Here is a 21,756-nt window from a genome sequence, read left to right as displayed (position 1 = left end):
TTTTCCCAAGTTTGAGGACAAGGGGTTGACAAAATGTGTTTTATGGCTCCTTAGAAGTCAGCCTGCCTTTGAAGCTTCAGGGCAAGGTCCTGAGCCTACAGGAAAATCAGCCACAGGTCAAGAGGTTCTGACAGCTCAGCGGCATGTACAGACAGCAGTGCAGGACCAGAGGAATCTGCAAAGTTCTCGGGGCCTCAACAATAGCTTAAAAAAAAAAAAAAAAAGTATCGCTGATTCCAGCAATTTAAAATTCTATTAGTTCCACAAATATTTATGGAGCGCCACCTGTGACATTGTACAACACAGCAGGGATATAGGCACAGGGAAAACACAATTGCTAACCCTGGAGACCCAATGAACTAGGACAGAGGTTGGCACAGAGGGGCCAAATCCAGCTTGCCACCAGTTTTTATAAATAAAGTTTTATTGAAACACAGCCATGCTCCTACAATACAGTTAGGTATTGTCTATGGCTGCTTTTGCAATACAACCGTGGAGTTGCTAGTTGCCGCAGGTACCGTATGGCCTACAGCACGTAAACTATTTACTGTATGATTCTTTACAGATAAGTTTGTCCTGGTCCCCTGCTCTAGGGGGTAGTGTCCAAATAGCCTTAGCAGCAGCAGGCCCAGAAGTAAGTACTAGAGCAGGGATCCCAGGGGCTGTGGAAGTTTGGAGGAGGAAGCATGCCCATCTTTTAGAGGAACCAGGAAAACTTCAGGGCCCAGGAGGCATTCAAAGGGGGCCACAAAGGATGGGCAACATTTCTGCAGCTGATACGCAGAGACTGAGTAGATGATTTCATGAAGGGAATATGGCGTAGAAAAGTGGTCGCCATGTAAATGAGGCCGTCTAAGATGTGACCTAGGAAAGCAATAAGGGATAAAGCTAGAAAGAGAAATTCACAGAATATTGAGAATTTGTGTAATTTGTATGTAACCGTAAGCAGAGAGTCACTGGAGGCCATTTAGTAAAGGTAGAATGGCATCATATGTGACTTGATCATTTTCCCACGCAAAGTTTCTATTATTCCTTTTTAATTCAAGTGAACCACCTGTGTGCCATAGTAGTGATTCTATGAGGTGAAATCTGCACGTGGCAGAGTGAAAAGTTCTCAGGCCTTGGAGCCGAACAAGCGTGGGTTCCTATCTCAGCTGTCCTCATTGAGCCTGTGGGCCGTTTCTTTAAGCTCTCAGAACCTGCATTGTCTCATCTGTAAAATGGGGGTAATAACTAGCACCTTGACGTGATGTCATGAGTGACAATTAAAAGGGGCCCCACCTTGGGCCTGGGACACAGAAGCCACTTCATAGATGCTAATTCTCATTGATCCTTCCTGTTAAGACAAACCATAAAAAACTTCTTTCCAGATTGGGCCTCCCTGGTGGCGCAGTGGTTGAGAGTCCGCCTGCCGATGCAGGGGATACGGGTTCGTGCCCCGGTCTGGGAGGATCCCATATGCCGCGGAGCGGCTGGGCCCGTGAGCCATGGCCGCTGGGCCTGCGCGTCCGGAGCCTGTGCTCCGCAACGGGGGAGGCCACAACAGTGAGAGGCCCGCATACCGCAAAAAAAAAAAAAAAAAAAAAAAAAAAAAACTTCTTTCCAGATTGGATCTTTTTTGACCTACAAAAAGTGCTGCTTTGTTTGGTTCAATTTAACGTTCGCGGAAAGCAGCTAGAGAAAGGACGAGTTGATATTTGTCCGTCGTGACTTGACAAGTCTGTTGACTAGCTAAGACCCGCATTGATGAGGCTCTCACACCTGGCTATTCTAAAAACACAGACAGGAGAAGCACCAGCCCGGGCTGTGTTATCTTTGCCAGGTGCAAAATGTGCTATAGGCAAGTGCCAGTTTGGAGAACACTCTTAGCCATAGAAAATGAAAATTCACACAGTGGGATGAGTGATTCAGCTTCTGTTTGCTGCTGAGCTTGGGGCTTTGTGCACCTAGAATGGGGAGATCCGCTGTGTCTCCTGCAGACCTCAGAAGCCTTGAATTCAGGGCATCTTTGTTGTCAAAGTCTCCCCGGCTGCGGCTGGAGGAAAGGGCTGGAGAGAGTCCGTGTGTGTCTCTTGTCACTGTGAGTGACTGCGCAGGTTCACAGTTCAGTCCTCACACAAAAGGAGTGAGACAAATTGAAGACAAGCTTTCCATTGTGGCGCTCGGAGCTCCTGAATGGCTGGTTTCCTTAGCGAGAACAAGAGCAAGGCATTCGAGCAAAGGGATGCAAGAAGTTAAGTGCTTTGCGGAATTCGGCAGGCCCTAGGAAAACAGAACGAGAAGCTGTAGGCTCTCCCCTTTCGGCGGGGGGATGCAAGCCATGTGAACGCTTTCCTGGAGGTCACCTTCCTTGGTGGTCAGGCATTATCCAGATGCCTTTCATCCGCCTTGGGTTAGAGCTATCTGACCCCCTCAGCCTGCAGCGAATGTATCAGGTTTCCATGGTGTTCACCGTTCCAACAAAGGAAGGAAGCCAGTCCCATATTGAGGCTAGAGGTTATGCCAGCCAGCTAAGAATGAGAACAGATTACAGACGGACGGAAGACACTGTTTGATCAGACAGTGGCTCAGCCACTCCTGGCCTCTGAGAGTTCTGAGGGAGCCTCCGTCGTGATAATCACCTATAATCACCGTTACCATCGAGCCCTTCACTATGGCTGCGACCCCACTGCACTTCCCAGTAAATTCTCTCCCCCGTATCCTCACAGTAATGCTTTAGCCTCATCCTCACTCGGCATCGCTTTTCTCTCCTGGCCTCAGTGATGTGATAATATGCACCTGTGGACAAAAGCCTTTATGAGAAAGGGGATTCCATTTATCTTCCAGATGATTCTATGAGGAGCTCAGACTCCCTGAATACTTTCCTACCAACTATGCATCTATGAACTTAAAAATTTTTTTTTGTTCCAATTCAACAGTTCTTTCTTTCCGTCCCTGGAAATGAAATGTGTATGACTGTACCCACACACACACACACACACACACACACACACATGCACACACACACAGAGGTTCATGTGAAATCTAAAATTTCAGTAGAACAATCCACATCCACTAAGTTGCAGGAATTGTTCTGACAGTGGAGTCTGGGATGGACATGGCTGTCCAGGGGAAAGCTACGTCTGTGTAAGCCTCAGAACGGTTTTCGAAACACCTTTGTTATCTAAAGTCGGAAAGACATGTCTTGCCTTAAAAAGAATTGGCACGGTCTCCCTCATTTCTTCCACAGATACATAAAAGGATATGCTTTCGAAGATGAGAGAGTTTTAAATCCCCCATAAACATTTGTGATTAGGGCAGAATTCATTGCTCCCTTTCCTATATTCCCACTCTCTTCTTCTCTCTCTGTTTACTACATATCCCATTGCACTAGCTGTTGACCCAGATCCCCGAAGTGCAATCGCACAAGTCCAGGGGCCGTATTCACACTCAGTATCACGTGACTGGTGCTCTGCTGCCAGGCAAGGTCGCCCTTTCCCAAAGGCAGGACCCAGCGGTCCCTCTCTACCTCTCTTTGTCTGGTGAGCACAGCTCCTGTCGCTCCAGTTGTACAACACATTGTCGTTTAGCAACTGAGTAAACATATTAAGCCCACCAACTAGCTGGCATTAAGACGCGATCTTAACTCATATGAAAATAGTTGAACAATCAGTTTTATAAATTAAATGGGTACCTAGAGGTAGTATAATCCCATAAATTTTTAGATTAAAAAAATGAATACCCAAAGTTTATTTTTTTTTAAAAAAGACCCAAATAGCTTTGCCCGGGTCACATAAGTAGATAGGGACAAAACTGGAGCCCAAACTCGACTCTCTTGGACCCTACACCGGGCTTGTTCAGTACCCATCACAGTCACAATTAATAGGAGAAGAGTTCCCTGTGTATGTCTTTGCACAATTAGAATTGGAGTTTGCAGCATCATTGGAAGACTCTTTAAATTAGTTTTATGATATGCCTTTTTAAAGTTTTATGCTATATCTATAATCAAGATCATTTGGTATTATCCTGCATGTGTTCAAATATTACCCACGTAAAGACATTTGAACTCAAATGGGGAAGATCTCCAAGAAGTCAATTAAACTAAATAAGTTTAATTTTAGTGAAAGCTGAGATGGTGTGGCCTGGAAGATTAAGTCTAGAATTTCCAATTTAATGCTTTGAGTGTGTGCGTCTTAAATCTGTACAACTAACTTATTCTGGGAATCGAGACCTATTTCTCAGTGAATGATGATCCTGCTACCAATAAGGGTATTAAGAGTTAGGATTTTTGTTGTCGTATGAGACTAAATAGCAAATGAAGAAAACACATGTTCAAACACAAAACGCTCGAAATATATTTATTTTCTCTGGGGTGACAGCAAAGACCATCAGTGGTACAAATGAACTGCTAAGTTCTTTGCATCTCCCCGCAAATGGGTTTAATATATGACACATGCATTTCTTGAAACTATTTCTGTGCTAGTAAGAATTATTCTCTCTAAACAACCACCCATCAAATAGAAAGGGGACATGATTGATTTTCAGAATTCTTATCCCTGTTATGTCAATAAGCAATACTAGCAAGAAAACCAAAGCCCGGGGAGAATTGGCATGGATGGCAAAGGTTGAACGTACAAGGCCAGTAGTCTGAGCGATCTGCGAGCTCGTACACTGAGCAATAACTCCAGACAAACAATGACTAGAGAAAAGCAATGTGCAGGGAAGCCTTGCTGGGCAAAGCTCATGTGTTTAAGTATTGGAATACTCTGTTGAGGGTTACAGGTGCCTTCCTGAAAGGTAGGAGGTCTGGAGAGCACAGTTGTGGGCCAAACATGTATCTGAACAAACAACAGACCAGGCACAAGTGACTGTAACTCTGACAGATTTTCGTTTTTTGAGGTTTTTTTTAAAAGAAAGCAACAGAAACTCAAAAACGACAGATGGGTCCTTTGTCCTGTCCATTTTCAAGCAAACAGCCAGTGTTATCTACCTTTTTGAGGATGCCTCCAGTGTGCCCTGGAGGGTCAGACTTGATTCTGTATTTGCAACAAACATAGACACACAGCAGCTGGTGGGAGGCGTCTGAATGGGAAACAGAAGCAGCTAATATTTTATTTTACTTATTTTTTATGTATTTATTTTTGGCTGCGTTGGGTCTTCGTTGCTGCCCGTGGGCTTTCTCTAGTTGCGGCGAGCGGGGGCTACTCTTCGTTGCGGTGCGCGGGTTACTCATCGTGGTGGCTTCTCTTGTTGTGGAGCACGGGCTCTAGGCGTGTGGGCTTCAGTAGTTGTAGCACGCGGGCTCAGTAGTTGTAGCTCGCGGGCGCTAGAGCGCAGGCTCAGTAGTTGTGGCACACGGGCTTAGTTGCTCTGTGGCATGTGGGATCTTCCCGGACCAGGGCTCGAACCCGTGTCCCCTGCATTGGCAGGCGGATTCTTAACCACTGCGCCACCAGGGAAGCCCGCAGCTAATATTTTAAATCAGGATGAAGGCTAATGATTTCAGGACTTACTTTTTATAGAAAGAAATGTATGGATCAGTGCTTTTAATGATGGGGATTTTGAGGTGCTTGTTGGGGACGGCAGTTCAGTGTGACATCATGGAGGGAACAGGGGTCCCAGCATGTTCTTTCAGGGCCACCTCCATACGCTTTACTATCTCATTTGTAAAGTGGGAGTAAGATGCCCTGCCTTCTCCGGGCTGCCACAGCAAGCAGGTGAGCTGTGATGTGATAAGCTCTCTCCCAGCTACCTGTAAGTGTGGGTATGATGTGGTCACAGCATGTGTCCTCTGGAAGCACTGACACCTCTTTGAAGCCTCACGAGAACTCTTTGAAATCCTTGCTCCCGTTATAGAGATGAGGAAACAGAGGTCTAGAGAAAAAAGTTGCTCTAGATCACACACTAGTAAATAACAGGACTGGGATGAGAATTCAGGTCTGATTCCAAAACATTCGGGAACAATTGGATATGTGGTTTTCCACTGTTCCCTCAAACAGTTACTTGCTCCTCTGTGGCTCGTGTGCCGGCCAACAGCTCCAGGCTCTGTCTGAATAATTGTAAGTCAATTCTTAGGGCGGCAAGCCTTCCTTATCCCTGGGGTACAGAAGGCTGCATCTTCCAGGAATTTGGCAAACCCCAGCAGGAGGCAACCACAGGTCTTTGGCAAAAGATCACTTTTCAACAACACTGTCAGTTCCAGCGACCCCCAACCTTCCACCTGCAGGTCCCTGAACAGCTGCTGTTCTGTGGGAAGCAGTGGCAGCCTGTCTTCCTTTAAAAGGCAAATGCTTATCCCCCCTCCCCCGCTGCTGAGATCCCACCTGGGATCTCATCCCCAGAGCAGGGCGGGGGGTGGGGGGGTGGTCATCTCCCACATCCAGAAATTAAGAAAAACAGGGGATGGGGGAAGGACAGCTTTGACAGTGGACCTGAACTCTCCCTTTTAATATAAGCCAGATTGAACATATGTCATTCTGTAAATCCGGGAGTCCAATTTGAGGCTTGTAATTTGCTGCAACCTTCCCTGGTCCTCAAAGCGAGGTGGATGGAACCCTGCCAAGCACTTGAAGGTAAACGGTGGAGGACATGATTGGCCCGCTGTGAGCCTGCCTTTCGGTTCCCTATTGTAATTTTTTTGTGTGTTGAGTTTTTGTGGTTTAAAAAAAATCGACTAGATTTATTTTAAAATTAAGGCAAACCAACATCAAAGAGAAGAGAAGAGGGTGAGGTATTATGAAGAAACCCCATGTAATCTTTTATAGCCATATTGTTTTTCAGGGCACGTATCAGTAAGTGGTGAGGGACCTTTCATGACCAACTTGCTCTCTTTCTCTGACCTCAAACTACCCCCATGGGTGAAAATCTCTTTGCGCCGGAATTTAGAAGCCCCCTCTCTCCACCTCCTCTTCTGTCTCTTAATCTAATCCTGTTTGTAAGGCGACACGCTGCGTGAAGAATAAGAAACATGGGCTTAAGTCCCTTCCTACTGCCCAGGCCCCTGAGACACAAGAGTCTGATTTGGCCCATGGTGCAATTTTAGATATGAAGAATGCTTTCAGGCCAAAAATGGGACCATTTGGCTCCTGAGGTGTCTACTTGGTAAGGAGACAGAAGATAATGTTGAAAGTTTCTCTTACAAAGAATGGCAAGTGATATCTGAAAGTGTGTTTTTTAATGCCATGAGATTTTTTTCAACCCATATCCTTATATAGAATACATTTTTTTTTTGGCTCATGTAGGAAACTCAGGTACATCTTCTGTTCTGGGCACTTTAAAGTGATAGATGATAGATAGATAGAGATAAATATAGATAGAGGGGATAGAGATGGATTACAGATAGAGATAGATAATAGATAGATAGATAGATAGATAGATAGATAGATAGACAGGCAGATTTGTTGTTCCTCAAAACAACTTTTTATTAGAGATGCTCTTATCCCCATTTACAGGTGAGCAAATCGAGCTGCAAGTGCTTTTCCCACCCTACAAATCTGTCTCCTTAAAGGGGAGTTAACTTACACTTCTGAGTGTAACTTGTACACTATTAGGGACAGTGTCTCCTGTGCTCTGTGTTATATTGGCATTTGAGCTGTGGCATTTCTGCTGGTTAACCCGCATCCTTACAGATCATCGGGGTAACTTTTTACACCAGCAAGACCAATGGTACCAAAACAGCATTTTCAAATATTAAAAGAGAGGCGCTGCAAATCCACTGGCAGAAGAAAATGGATAGTCACAGGTGGCATTTATAGAGCCCTGTGTTCATGGAAACGCCCCTGTGTACAATCATGCATCTCAGAAACTCCAAGTTCCCCCATGCGAAATTCCCCCCATGACGGAACCACTGGAACACGGTCAAGGCTTCTGGACTCACCAGGCTCACAGTGACTGATTGTTTCTCCAGTTTTATAATAAATGATGCCACAGGGTCACCTTCAGTCGTCATTATCCACCATCTTTCACTGATAGGATCGTCCCCAGAACAGAGACTGGTAATCACATTTCTCGATCAACCATAGACTGTTGCTTATTCTGTGAGATGGGCTATTTGCACAGTTGTGGTTCATATGAAGAGGAATCTCAGATGCAGGAAACCCCCCTCATTCTACTTTCTTTTCGCTTTTTTAAAGCGAATGGGCTTTGGAACCAAGTCCTGGTTCTATTACCCGCTAATTTTATTAACCTGAGAAAGTTATTTATCTTTGTGAAGCCTTAGTTTTCTCGGCTGTAAAGTAGGAATGATAAACCTATATCCCAGAAGAGCTGAGCTAATTAAATGAGTCGATGTGAATAAAACACTTAGCACGATACCTGACACGTGGTAAATACTCACTAAGTTTTTAATATTAAACAACGCTTATATGCTTATCAGCTAAGGAAAAGGTTCAAGTACATTATAGTCTGGCGGAGAGGTCAAATGAAAAACAAACATTTCTCATTGTGAGAATTGTTCTAGCATGGATATGTTCTTTGGGAGTGTGAGGAGGAAGCATCTAATGGTCTGGGGAGTTGGGGAATACTTCAAAGAGAAGGTGATGTGCTTTGTGCGGCCCCAAAGGAAAGTATGGACACCTCTTGGATCTCTGCAATAGATTAAATATAGGCTTGAACCACCTGTCCTAGAACAACAGAACCCACTTCCCTATAGTTAACAAAAAATTATGCCCTGCACCTATATTGATTTGTCTATAATGAATAGCTCTATTGGTAAGCATGTATATTGCCATAGACTTGGTTATAATTCCAGCAAATCCAATTAAATTAATGGTATCTATATACAGGGTTAGGAATGAGAAAAATTCATAGAGACTAGATATGTAAGTAATCCATAAAATACCCTAGTAAATTCAAGAGAAGAAAATGTATTGAAATTTTGATTCCTCATCATTGCACGTAACATATTAGTGACTATATTTCATAGCCTAATTAGCAATAAAACTTTTCGAGTTAATATCAGCATGAGAACATTCCCTTCTACATTACTGAGTTTTATCTGTAGATTTGTAGCATGACCACAATCATGTTGACGTGTTTTTACACATTTTAGTCAAAGGACCCAAAGGATCTTGCACTAATTCGATTTTTAGCTGCCGGTCTTGGTCTTATAAGTTTGAATCCATATACCTTCAGAGGACTTGTGCTGTTGGGGTGGTGCAGACTTCAGATCTCTATATAAACGCAGAGAGATGTATGGGAGAAAAAAATACTTTAGCAGTGTCTAAATTATCTTTCCTAAATTGTTATTTCACAGCCTTTAACGAGATATGTCTCTAAATGGCTAAAAAGCATATATAGTAAGACTCCTTTCTGGATATTTGCAGAACTCCTAGTTATAACTATGCACCAAATATGGACAAACACTGGATAATGCAGTACACGGGACCCATGCTGCCCATCCACATGGAATTTACAAACGTTCTTCATCGCAAACGGCTTCAGACATTGATGTCAGTGGATGATTCTGTGGAAAGGGTAAGCACACAAACTTGCCTCAGTGACAGGTTTTGGTCCAGCTCCCCTTATGTAAACCCATTCTTGCCAATCCTGTTTTTGTAGTTGTTGTTGTTTTTCATTTTAAGAGAGAGAGTGTGTGTGTGTTCAGTTAATTTATCATTGCTTCCTTGTCTCATCCCCTTTCTATTACCTCTCCATGCTTGGTTCTTGTGGAGCCCGTAGCAAAGAGGAGATGCAAATCAAGACATCATAAATCAAGGGCTATAGCCGCAAATACCTTCAGGAATTAAGCAAATAATGTAAATAGCTAAATCAGATCCAGTATAAGGCAATAGGGAATGGTGGGGCTTGTGGTGAACTTGAAACTAAGTGCCCCCATCTAAAGCAAGGAGCAACTACTCAACTTCAACTAATTTTTGTTGTGTAAGAATGTGGATCCAGTATCAAGTCCTCTGACTTCTAAAAGAAGCCAGAAATACAAAAATTTTATTTGAAATTTCCTGAATTTTAAAACATAAGCCAAACAAGACATGCCTGAAGGCTGGATCTAGCTGGATCAGGCTCAGAAGTAGCCTGTTTTTAACCCTTGATAACTAGATATGAGTGATGATAGTCAAATTTGCTTTTAAATGGATTTTTCAAGGTAAAACCTTGAAGTTTGGTGGTGGAGGTTGTTTTGTGGGGTGTTTTTTTTTCCAAATAGGCAAACAAAACCTTTAAATAGAACGTACCAGACTCACAGAAGTTACATATTATACAAAATCAACTGTGTTATTCGACTTTTTCCCTCCAGGATTGCAGGCAACTGGAAAATGTGGGTAATGTACATGTTTGTCGGCCTTATTAAAGCAACTCTTGCCTTCTAAAAGTAATGGAAAAAAGGTTTGGGTGAAATCATGGCAGCACTGTTGTCATCTTACGCCATCACAATTGCTTCTGACTGGTGTCTGTGCTATGTTTCAGCTGTATAATATGCTTGTGGAAACGGGGGAGCTGGAGAACACTTACATCATCTACACGGCCGACCACGGTTACCATATTGGGCAGTTTGGACTGGTCAAGGGGAAATCCATGCCATATGACTTTGATATCCGTGTGCCTTTCTTTATTCGTGGTCCAAGTGTAGAACCAGGATCGATGTACGTATTTCTCTGTTTCCAACATTCAGCTGTCATAGCTCGTGTACGTCTGAGATAATTCAATTACCAATCTCAGGCTCTGGTTTCCTTTCATCTAAACAAAAAGGGTGCATGTAGGTTGGTAATTCAGAAGACAAAAACCTCCTCCCTGCTCCACCCCTCCCCCACTTCTGCCTCATGTTAAATTAACTAAAATATACTCTTTCAAGAGAAAGGAAAAATAATTGTATCAGTGCTTAATTCTCTCAAATTTACCAGAATGCATGAGGCCGTGTGCACAGACACAGAATGTGATCTTTAGGAACATCATCCTTACCTTCATTGAATCTTTTTTAAAAAATAACCAGTCCTGGGGCTTCCCTGGTGGCGCAGTGGTTGAGAGTCCGCCTGCTGATGCAGGGGACACGAGTTCGTGCCCCAGTCTGGGAAGATCCCACATGCCGCAGAGCGGCTGGGCCACTGAGCCTGCGCGTCCAGAGCCTGTGCTCTGCAACGGGAGAGGCCACAACAGTAAGAGCCCCGCGTACCGCAAATAATAATAATAATAACCAGTCCTTCCTCTTGTTTTTTTTATTTTTTATTTTTTTTACTTTTTTTTTTTTTTTTTTTTTTGCGGTACGCGGGCCTCCCACTGTTGTGGCCTCTCCCGTTGCAGAGCACAGGCTCAGGACGCACAGGCCCAGCGGCCATGGCTCACGGGCCCAGCCGCTCTGCAGCATGTGGGATCTTCCCGGACCGGGGCACGAACCCATGTCCCCTGCATCGGCAGGCGGACTCTCAAGCGCTGCGCCACCAGGGAAACCCTTGTTTTTTATTTTTTAATTATTACTAAAGAATTTTTTAAAGAAAATTAAATTTTAAGAACTTAAAATAAAGTTTAAATAAATTTTAAGAAAAGAAGCCTGAAGGACTGGAATTCCCTTTCTGTCACCTTAAACAAGTCTCTGCATGCCTTTGTATCTAGATATTCCCATCGTAAAATGGGTTTCATATGCTGTACGGATCAAAATGTCTTGTGTAACTGTTAGCAGAGATATAGCAGGTGCTGCCTGTTAAAAAGCATCTGTGAAAAACTTCTGATATTATTATGGAAGCAATAGGCAATATTCAAATGGAGGCAACTCAGCCACTTAAATAAATGTGTTTTTAATCATTAAAAAATGTTTTGTGTAAAATGAGATCATATACATGAAACAATTATGGAAAAAGTGAAAGAAAAGAGTGCAAGTAGAATTCAAAAGCTGGAATGATCCTTAAAGACCATCCAGCCTGGACCCCTGATTTCACAATGAAGACGCTCCACAGACAGGGTACGTGCCTCTCTCAGAGTCCCCGATCGTGGAGGTGGCAGCCTTGGGGCCCAGATCCCAGATATTCTGAGTCTCATCTACGAGACTCGTCCGCTGCTGCATTCCACTGCATCCTGGGGAGGAGGGGTTGGCAGTAAGAAGGGCTTCTTTGGAGAATGTCATCCTGTCTCTCCAGATCATTGGAAACCCCTGGGGAAGCATCAGATCTAGAGTGAGAAGGCTTTATGTTTGCAAGACTAGGTAGTGTGGATTGAATTCAAGTATAAAAACCTTGTGTCCTTTTTCAGAAGGTTGATTTCGAAGCCCTAGTTCAACAGAGGAGTGGTGGACTATCGGGTTTCAGAAGAAAATACACAGCTTACAAAAACCAAATATCAGGCCACAGTGTGTCTGGCAGTGTGGCCAGAGTTGAGGGGTGCAGGCGTCTCTCCAGCCCTGTGACAGCCAGTTCATCTTTCTCTCGGCCGTGGTTGCTGACCACTCAGGCACCTCCCAGATGCAGCCACCATCCCTTGGGGACCAGATGAGAGGCTGAGAAGCAGTGAAGGCCAGGGAGTCCTGGGATGGAGAAAACAGCCCTGGTGGCACCCTGCACTGGTGCTGGGTCTGGGGCGTGACCATCTGTCCCTTTGCAGAGTCCCACAGATTGTTCTAAACATTGACCTGGCCCCTACCATCCTGGACATTGCTGGGCTCGACGCACCTCCTGACATAGATGGCAAGTCTGTCCTCAAACTCCTGGACCAGGAAAAGCCAGGTAACAGGTGCGTCAGTTTTCTTCCCCTGAGCCAGCCCTGAGCACATTGGCTCCCAGAGCTGGGCAGCAGCTGGCAGAAGTAGAGGCAAAATACCCTTTGCACCTGAGGCTCACCCAGAGCTGAGACTTTCTTGGCTGTTTGTGAAGAGCGTATTAATGGAGATGCAGTCCTGGTGTCCTGGTCTGCGGGAAGTGAGAGGTGTTGCTTTAAGTAAACTGTTAGCACAGATCCATTTGGAAAAACGTCCAAATGCCAACAGTAAATGTTATTATTTTGCTTTCAGGTTTCGAACAAACAAGAGGGCCAAAATTTGGCGTGATACATTCCTCGTGGAAAGAGGGTAATGATTGGTTCCTGGGGTGCTTCTGGGCACCAGTCCTAGTGGGCAGCTCTCCCTGCTGGGAATGTTTTTCCCCTTATTTTGGTTTACTAAGCATTCAGATTTCATAAACTTAGTCATAAGACTGAATGTTTGCGACTCATCCTTCCCTGGCCAGCAGAGTAATGATTGTTGCATCAGAATTGCAAAGATGGGACCACAGCCCTTACAGGGCTATGGATTGACAGTTGCATTTCTCCACCTCACTTCCTAATTGGACCAGTCAGTTGGCTTTCTCAACCTTCTTTCCCATCTTCTGCCTCACACCCTTCTCCTTCTTTTCCTTATGTGCCTTTACTAGTTTTGACTAGACAAATATATGAGATTGTAACTGTTCCTGAGTCACTTCTGGGTTTGCCCTTTTGATTTATAATGCCCAGTGTCTTTGTTTTCCTCCATACTTACACTGAGCGGGAGAAAAGCATTTCTATCATTGCTTTTTAACCAAAAAAAGAACTTTGAGCCTGGAAAGCTAAACGTTTCTGCCCAGAGTTTTGAAATGAATGATTTTGGAGGAAATGACTCTTCCTCCCCTGACCTCTCGTCCTCATAGTTCCCAGCTTGTAATTTTTTGCAAAGGACTCGTGAAATGTGGGGTTCCTGTGGTTTTACCCTTGATATCAATTTCTTGCTGCCTGGAGAATGTGGAGTCATGTGACAGGGAAGGAAAAAGAACAGGCAGGTCTCAGTGAAGGTCATTTCAAATCCCTTCTCACAGAAGAAGCTTCTCCCTTTCTGTCAAAGGAAATTACTACGTAAGAAGGAAGAATCCAACAAGAATATCCAGCAGTCAAATCACTTGCCCAAATATGAGAGGGTCAAAGAACTGTGCCAGCAGGCCAGGTACCAGACAGCCTGTGAACAACCTGGGCAGGTGAGTGACACAGCTTTTCTGCACCATGACTCACATGCTTCTCTAATTCTAACGTACAATATTTTCAACATGTCAAATAATGTACATTTATGTATAAAGAATTTCTCCATAGCCGTCATGGAGTGCTCACTGTGACGTCTTTCCTATGACTAAGCAGTGTCTAACTGGTCCAAGCTGGGCCTCCTCATCACTGCTTGGGCTTCCTCCAACTAAAAAAGATGGTGCCCTCAGAGAGAGACTTCCAAATATCCACCCAATTAGCCAGCATCCATTCAAGATATCAGACATATGAAATGGATAGTCCAGTTAGAAAGATCAGAGACTGGTTCTATCTGAGGAGAAAGCTCCGTCCCTGGGGCCCCTCCTAACTGGTCATCAGAAAGGGTGGAGAGGCAGCTTAATCAAGATCTTGGGTAGATGACTATGTATAAAATAGCTAACTAGTGAGAGCCTGCTGTAGAGCACAGGGAACTCTACTCAGTACTCTGTGGTGACCTAAATGGGAAGGAAATCCAAAAAAGAGGGGATATATGTGTACGTATAGCTGACTCACTTTGGTGCACAGCAGAATCTAACACAACATTGCAAAGCAACTATACTCCAATAAAAATTAATTTACAAAAAAGAGATCTTGGGTAGATGCTGAGCCTCTGGACAGTGAATCACCCCCAAGAGATTGGGTCACCCCATGCTAAGATCAGATGTCATCTAACCCAGAGAGGCGGACAGAGTCTGTGACCAAGGTTGAAGAATGAAGAGGGAAACCATATTCTGTTTGATTATTGTTTCTACCTGTGCTCACACAATTTCTGACATCAAATATTTCATTAGAATGAATCCTCTTCATTAATTGAAATACTACCAGAGAGTTCAGGGCTACCCAGAACACCAACTATTACCAATAAGAACTAAAGAATTACCGTGTGATGAATTAACACAGATCTGTTTTTAAGGAAAGTGAGAACATAGGCACACAAGTTATTTTAAGCACTCTTGATGGAAATCTATGCTAGCTGGGAGAAATACACTATGTCATGATGAGAGGGACTGAATTTCTGCCGAAGTCATAGCAATTTAGAACAAAATTGGAGGAAAGAGAAAAATAACATTTATCGAGGATTTGTCTTATGCAAGACACTGCACCCAGAGTTTTATGCACATTAGCTCAATTTAATCTTCACATCCATTGAGTGAAGAAGGCATAGACATCCTCATTTTACAATCCGGGGATCCGTAAGTTTTCTGATGCTAAAACTTCGGCCTCTTGCTGCTTTCCAAGGTAAATTTCATTAACAAGGTGAAGAGAAGTTCAATTCTTCTGTGAGTCTTTTTTTTTTTTTAATTTATCTGACCTCTAAATAACCACACAACTAGCCAACACCAGTCCAAGGTATCAGACACATGAAATAAATAGCCCCGTTATTATGAAAATGGCCTCACTCATTATACTCTATTTATACGGCATCCAGCGTATTGAATAGATGTTCATAATGAACTACTTGACCCTCATACGCTCTGAATTTCCTCATGCCTTTTCATACACAGGAATCCCTTTGAAGTGGGAAAAGGTGAGGAGGGAGGGCTCTTGAAGGAAGGGATAAAACCAGGCCTTCATGGCACTCTGGTAAGTCAGTTTTCAAGTGCTTAGTGGAGAAGCTTAGACCTATTCATTATATTACAATTTGAAGTCTTCAAATCCTTCTTATGGAAGCTCTAAGTATTATTATGATTAAAATCTCAGAATTGTTTTGTAGCTCTAAAATGATTTTTATGAGCCAGCCTCAATAGACGAATTTTACTTCTATTCAGGAGTTGGAAATGTTCAGTGTTAAATATATCTCATGCACATTGGTGATCTTGTTACTCTTTCAGCCCTTTAAGTGGCGAGACTTATAACCCTTTGAGAAGAAGATACATGGCCTACCTTTCAGTATACAGTTTTTGCAAACCTGTCCAAATTGCTTGCACTGAAATTTTAATGTCCTCAAGGGCACATGCAGGATAAACTAGATTATTGGCACAAGCTCTTCACTTGTGTGCTGAATGCCAACTATGTTAAAAACTTCACTTTGCTTTTTTATATTAATAGTTTTCTAAACTTGTTTTGCCCCCATGAAATGCTTTAATATTTGGCTCCCTGGAATTTCCCTCTGCTGCTTTATTTCTGTGTTAATCAGTCTGAATTTGGATCCTATCACATACATATATGAGAACTTCTCAAAGAACAATCTCTTTGAGAAGTGCCTGAATTAATGGAGCAGAGAATTAGACTCTTCCCAATGGTGATTTCTTTCTATAGGTGGTGCTCAAACCATAGCTTTAGAATCTGAGAACTGAGAAAATTTTGAGCCTCTTCAAGGTAGATATTAAATCTGTAGGTCTAACCTGACATAGCTGTATTCTATAAATCTTTATATGTTGGCTTTTTTGCTTTTTTATCTGGCTCCACTTTGAAGATTATCTTTTTAGTTACAATATCACTGACTTTTAGAAGAAAAGAAAAAAAGTCCAGAATAATGAGATTGTTCAGGAACAAGGTGACAGCTAAGGCTAGAGCTAACTTGCTTGGGTTTCCTTCCCCTGACATGGGTTTCACACATGGCTTGTGCCCTGCTTCTCTTCCTCTAACCAAAGTGAACTGCCTTCCTTCAAAGGCAGCACCATCTTGTTTTTGGTTTGACCCTCCATGTGGTGTAGAGGAAAAATCAGCACCATTAGCTCAATTCCCTTCACTCCTAATCCCCAAAGAAACAGGGCACCGCCCCTCACCAGACCCCCGTGCCTGGTCACTGAAGGATGCTTTGGGGTCAACGTGGATGTAGGAGGTGGAGTAAATAGGAAAGAAGAATGTGAAGTTCAAAGGTTTGGGTTAGAATATTGACATCCACTACCTTTCGGTTGTGTGTTCTTGGACAAAAAGCTTAATTTCTCCTGAGTCTTGGGTTTTCTAGCTCAAGAAAGAAGCTTGATCTCTGTCTTTGGAGGAGGAAGTGATATCATATATGTAAAGCGCTAGATGATCTGTAAAGCATGTGCAAGTCTTGGATGTTGGGTGTTACTATTGTTCCAGGCCATCTTACCTGTTGTTTTCATTCCTATGAAGCCAACAGGCAGTTAAAATGGGCCAGGACCCCAGACAGTTGGCCTCACTTCTCCACCACATGAACAAAACAACCAGCAGGGACTAATTAAGACAGCAGGGACATATGTGTTGGCATTACTTCCATGTTCCTGAATTAATACGAGGCTGAATGTGAATTCCCACCACCCTCTCAGCTGGCGTTGCACCCCCAAGCGTATTTATGTACACACTACACACACATACACACACACACATGCACACATGTATGCACACATGCACCCACTCATGTACAAACTCAACTTCTGTCTGAAGACTTTGGCTCAACAGAGAACATAGATCAGTGATGCTCAGTTCTGTCTGCACATTAGAATCACCTGGGGAGCTTTCGCAAATACTGATGTACAGCCTCGCTGCAGACCAGTCAGATGAACATGTTTGCAGATGAGGCCAAGGCATCTGTATTTTTTAACAAAGTTACAAACCACAGACCTGGAATCTGAGAATGTCAAAGTTGGAAGGAGGCTTAGAAATCTTCTAGTCGAATGATATTCTTTTCCTAATAAGGAAATTTAGATCCAGAAAACTTAAGCCACAAACCCAGTGTCAAAACCTGCATCTCTTCACTTCGTGTTCAATCTTTTCTTCCCCAGAACATGCTGCCTCTGCAAAAATATAAGACAGTAGATTTTTCTCTTTGAAACTGTAAATGGCATTTGCTACCCTGAAGCCCTCACAGCATCTTGGGTAGCAGTTCTCAACCATGACCTCATATTAGAATCACTTAGGCAGCTTTGGAAATGCCCATGTTCGAATCCCAACCCAGACACATTAAATCAGAATCTCTGAGGATGGGACCCAGGTGGCAGTGGGTTTTTTTTTCAAGCTCTTGGGTGATTCCTATGAGCAGGCAAGATAGAGAACCATTCATTTTGGGTGAGCATGATTGGGTTTGTTTTTCCTCTTCCAGGTACAGATATTGACTCCTTAAATAGGAGTTACATAAATGAGAAATCCCTGGGCATTCCATTTTGAAGTACATCTTATACATTCTCTGTCATTTAAGGGGAAAAAGCAACTTGTTTTCTTTTTATAAAGCAAATGTCATGTCCTTTTGTAAAGTTGTTGAATTCCAGCATCTTTGTAATTTAGTTTGCCTTTCTACTCTTGTATCAGTACAAAATAAAAAATCTGTTGAAATTCTAAAAGGACCCCAGCATCAAGCAAAGGAAATGAGAATGTAGCATGTTGAGTGTAAGCTGGTTTAGCTCCAGGATCTATGTCGTCATCCCGAAATTATCCCTCTGACCAGAGATCCCTGAGACCCGTTATGACCAGCGACAGAGCAGGAATAAAAAGACGTTTGCCAGTAAGTTCTGGCTAGAATTGTTAGTGTGCCAGAAATGGGCTGCCTGTTTCCAGAAGCCCACTGAGCCCTAGTTAAGATCACAGGATGGCTTGTAACCATCCACGGACCCACCTCCCCCTGCCCTGGCTCTCCTGGTTCCAGAGAAGCTGGCCAGAAAGATTGAGCCCCCAGCGCCTTGCTCTGGCTGAACCCTCATTTGCACAGGAGCCCAGTGTGGGAGGCAAGCCTCCTCCTCTCTTCAGCCTGCACTGAAGGATGAGTCTGAACAGTTGGGCATCTACCTAGATGCTTGGCTTCTTTGCATTTTTCAAAATACAAGTCGCAGGGTTAAACATCAGACCGTATTTAATAATGTTCCAAACAAGTCAGAAACAGACAAACGTTAAGGACAGACACTTTCTCCATCAACTACGTAATGTGGCCCCACCTTATTTAATTTTTACTCTCATTTCCCAGTACGCCCGCCCTGTCTCGTAAACGTAACATTCTCACCTGCATGTAGGTTGTCACCTCTGTCTTCCCAAGTGCCGTTCCCTCAACCGAGGCCCACCTGCAGCCTCACACTCTGCCCCAAACCACTCTCCTTTCGTATCGGTGTCCTCATCCATTGGGATTGCATCCTGGGTCCACTGCTTGCTTGGTATGTGACCGTGGGCAAGTTGCTTAACCTAACTCTGCCTCGGTTTCTTCATCTGTAAAATGGGCGTAATAATAGTACCTGCCTCCGGGAGTTACTGTAAAGATTATAGGAGTTAAATAGATCAAGCAGCTGCAGTAGTCCTTGGCACACAGCAAGCACTCAGCAAATACTAGCTATTGATGGTTAGCCAAGGTCAGTTCACCAGTTTTACTTTCCCTCATTTGCAAGAACCATACTTCTTCCAGCATTCCAACACTGACTTTTACAAATGGTTATTGACATTGAACTCTATAAGAGGAAACATTTTCTCTCTCGTCTGCTTTTCCCTCTGCCCTTTCCCCTCCCCAATCCCATCTTACCCCATCTCAGAGGAAGCAGGAGATAAATCTCCTCAGCACAAGCAGCTCTATTTCATATTTGTGAGAAAGTTTGACAATAGCTTGAGTTAGTAGCAATTTGAACAAGGATGCTTATGTGGTCTTATATTCCCCAGTGTTGAGATGAAAGTTCTTTTTTTTAATGGAAGCATAATTGACATATAACATTATATTAGTTTCAGGTGTACAACTTAATGATTCGATATTTGCATATATTGTGACGTGATTGCCACACTAAATCTAGTTACCATCCATCACCACACAGTTAAAATTTTTTTTTATGTTTTTTTTATTGTGGTAAAAGTCACATAATATAAAACATACTGTTTTAACCATATTTAACTGTACAGTTCAGTGGCACTAAGTACATTCACATTGTTGTGCAACTCTCACCATCATCCATCTCCCGAATTTTTCACCTTCCTAAACTGAAACGCTGTCCCCATTAAATACTAACTCCCCATTCCCCCTCCTCACCCCACCCTGCCCCTGGCATCTACCAATGTACTTTCTGACTCTGAATTTGACTATTCTAGGTACCTCGTATAAGTGGAATCAAACAGTATTTGTCTGCACCTAATGTATATTGGAATGCATTTTTTAAAATTTATTTTATTTATTTTTGGCTGTGTTGGGTCTTCGTTGCTGCACGCGGGCTTTCTCTAGTTGTGGCGAGCTGGAGCTACTCTTTGTTGCGGTGCGCGGGCTTCTCATTGCAGTGGCTTCTCTTGTTGCAGAGCACGGGCTCTAGGCGTGCGGGCTTCAGTAGTTATGGCACGCGGGCTCAGTAGTTGTGGCTCGCGGGCTCTAGAACACAGGCTCAATAGTTGTGGCGCACGGGCCTAGTTGCTCCACGGCATGTGGGATCTTCCCGGACCAGGACTCGAACCCACGTCCCTTGCATTGGCAGGGGGATTCTTAACCACTATGCCACCAGGGAAGTCCCTGGAATGCATTTTTAAGGTTAACTTAATATATGTCCTGCAAACAGATGGTACCTTCTTTTTTCTTCCCCCTGTGCTATACAGTAGGCCCTCACCAGCCATCTACTTCATACATAGTAGCGTACATAGGTCAATCCCAAATATTTTTTCCTTGTGATGAGAACTTTTAAGATTTATTCTCTTAGCAACTTTTAAATGTGCAGTAGAGTGTTATGAACTGTAGTCACCATGCTGTACATTACACTCCTGGAGACTTATTTATTTTATTACTGGAAATTTGTACCTTTTGACCCCTTCACCAATTTTGCCCACCCTCACCCTCACCCTAGATGAAAATTCTAAACACATGTCCACATGGAGGTAACTGCTTTCCATGATGTTGGCACTGGCTTAAAGGATAATCAGGTTATCAGAAAATTACTGTATTGTGGTTGCATCTCAGAGAATATGATTTGACCCGAATTAGGACCAAATCCATGTAGTAAGACATATAATAATTGAAAACTAATGTGCGTGTGTGCATGTGTGTAAAATTAAGCTTTCATTGCAGTGTATCTTCGAACAAGTTGTAGCCAAAATTTGTTTCTTCCTCATGAAAATGGGTATAAGTAGGTCTAAATAAGAATACAGGACATTCTTAATCAATCTGAGAAATATATACAGTTCAAAAGGTAGAAACTATAATGATCCTCTAGTGGTCACTTCAGGAAAGGGAAGTAACCAAACTTCTATCGCCATCTCATACTGTGCTGAGCATTTTACACCTGAAAACTCTTCCAAAAAATAGATATTATGCCCGTTGTAAATATGAGTTTCAGACAGGAAAGTAACTTGACCGAAGTCGCACAGTTAGGAGGGTGACAAGTCTGCGTTCAAACCAAGATCTGTGTGATTCAAAGCTCGCAGTCTCCCCACTAAATACTAATTACTATATTTAAGACAGTTTACAGCCAGGGAACGGTAACTTGCCCAAGGACTGGGTAGCCTTATTAAGGGTCAATTATAATAGTTCTGCTCTGGATTCATGTAGTGCATCTTTTCCTCAGAACTCTGAAAACACTCAGCAGTTTATTCTCATGACATATCCTTAAAGCCAGGAGGAGCAAGTATTATTTTACCAGATGTGGAATCTGGAAGAACAAAGAGATTCTGCAGTTTGCTCAAGGCCATAGAGTTAGCAGCAAAGGAAAATTAAAATTGAGGTCTTCAGATCCCTAACCCAATACTTACCTCCATTAAAAATGGCTACCTTGGGCTTCCCTGGTGGCGCAGTGGTTGAGAGTCTGCCTGCCGATGCAGGGGACACGGGTTCGTGCCCCAGTCCGAGAGGATCCCACATGCCACGGAGCGGCTGGGCCCGTGAGCCATGGCCGCTGAGCCTGCGCGTCTGGAGCCTGTGCTCCGCAACGGGAGAGGCCACAGCAGTGAGAGGCCCCTGTACGAAAAAAAAAA

General features: G+C 43.4%; 1 protein-coding gene across 5 annotated transcripts in view; it reads left to right on the top strand.

The window, feature by feature from the left end:
• The window catches only part of SULF1 (sulfatase 1), a gene marked incomplete at its 3' end in the record, with an annotated part of 164,935 nt that overhangs the window by 116,104 nt on the left and 27,075 nt on the right, over positions 1-21,756 (top strand). For 4 of the 5 annotated variants that reach the window (XM_082601336.1, XM_082601334.1, XM_082601332.1 and 1 more), the window contains exons 8-12: positions 9,303-9,453; positions 10,399-10,574; positions 12,520-12,648; positions 12,926-12,982; positions 13,766-13,895. In XM_082601336.1, the coding sequence (XP_082457462.1) occupies positions 9,303-9,453; positions 10,399-10,574; positions 12,520-12,648; positions 12,926-12,982; positions 13,766-13,895 (643 nt within the window). The remainder of the gene's footprint in view (positions 1-9,302; positions 9,454-10,398; positions 10,575-12,519; positions 12,649-12,925; positions 12,983-13,765; positions 13,896-21,756) is intronic. The other variant, XM_082601335.1, reaches the window with a different exon arrangement.

Source organism: Mesoplodon mirus (genome assembly GCF_964341445.2).
Source record: "Mesoplodon mirus genome assembly, chromosome: 16".
Taxonomy (NCBI): Eukaryota; Metazoa; Chordata; class Mammalia; order Artiodactyla; family Ziphiidae; genus Mesoplodon; species Mesoplodon mirus.
The sequence above is the reverse complement of the archived record's forward strand: the minus strand, read 5'-3'. Positions and strand labels throughout refer to the sequence as shown.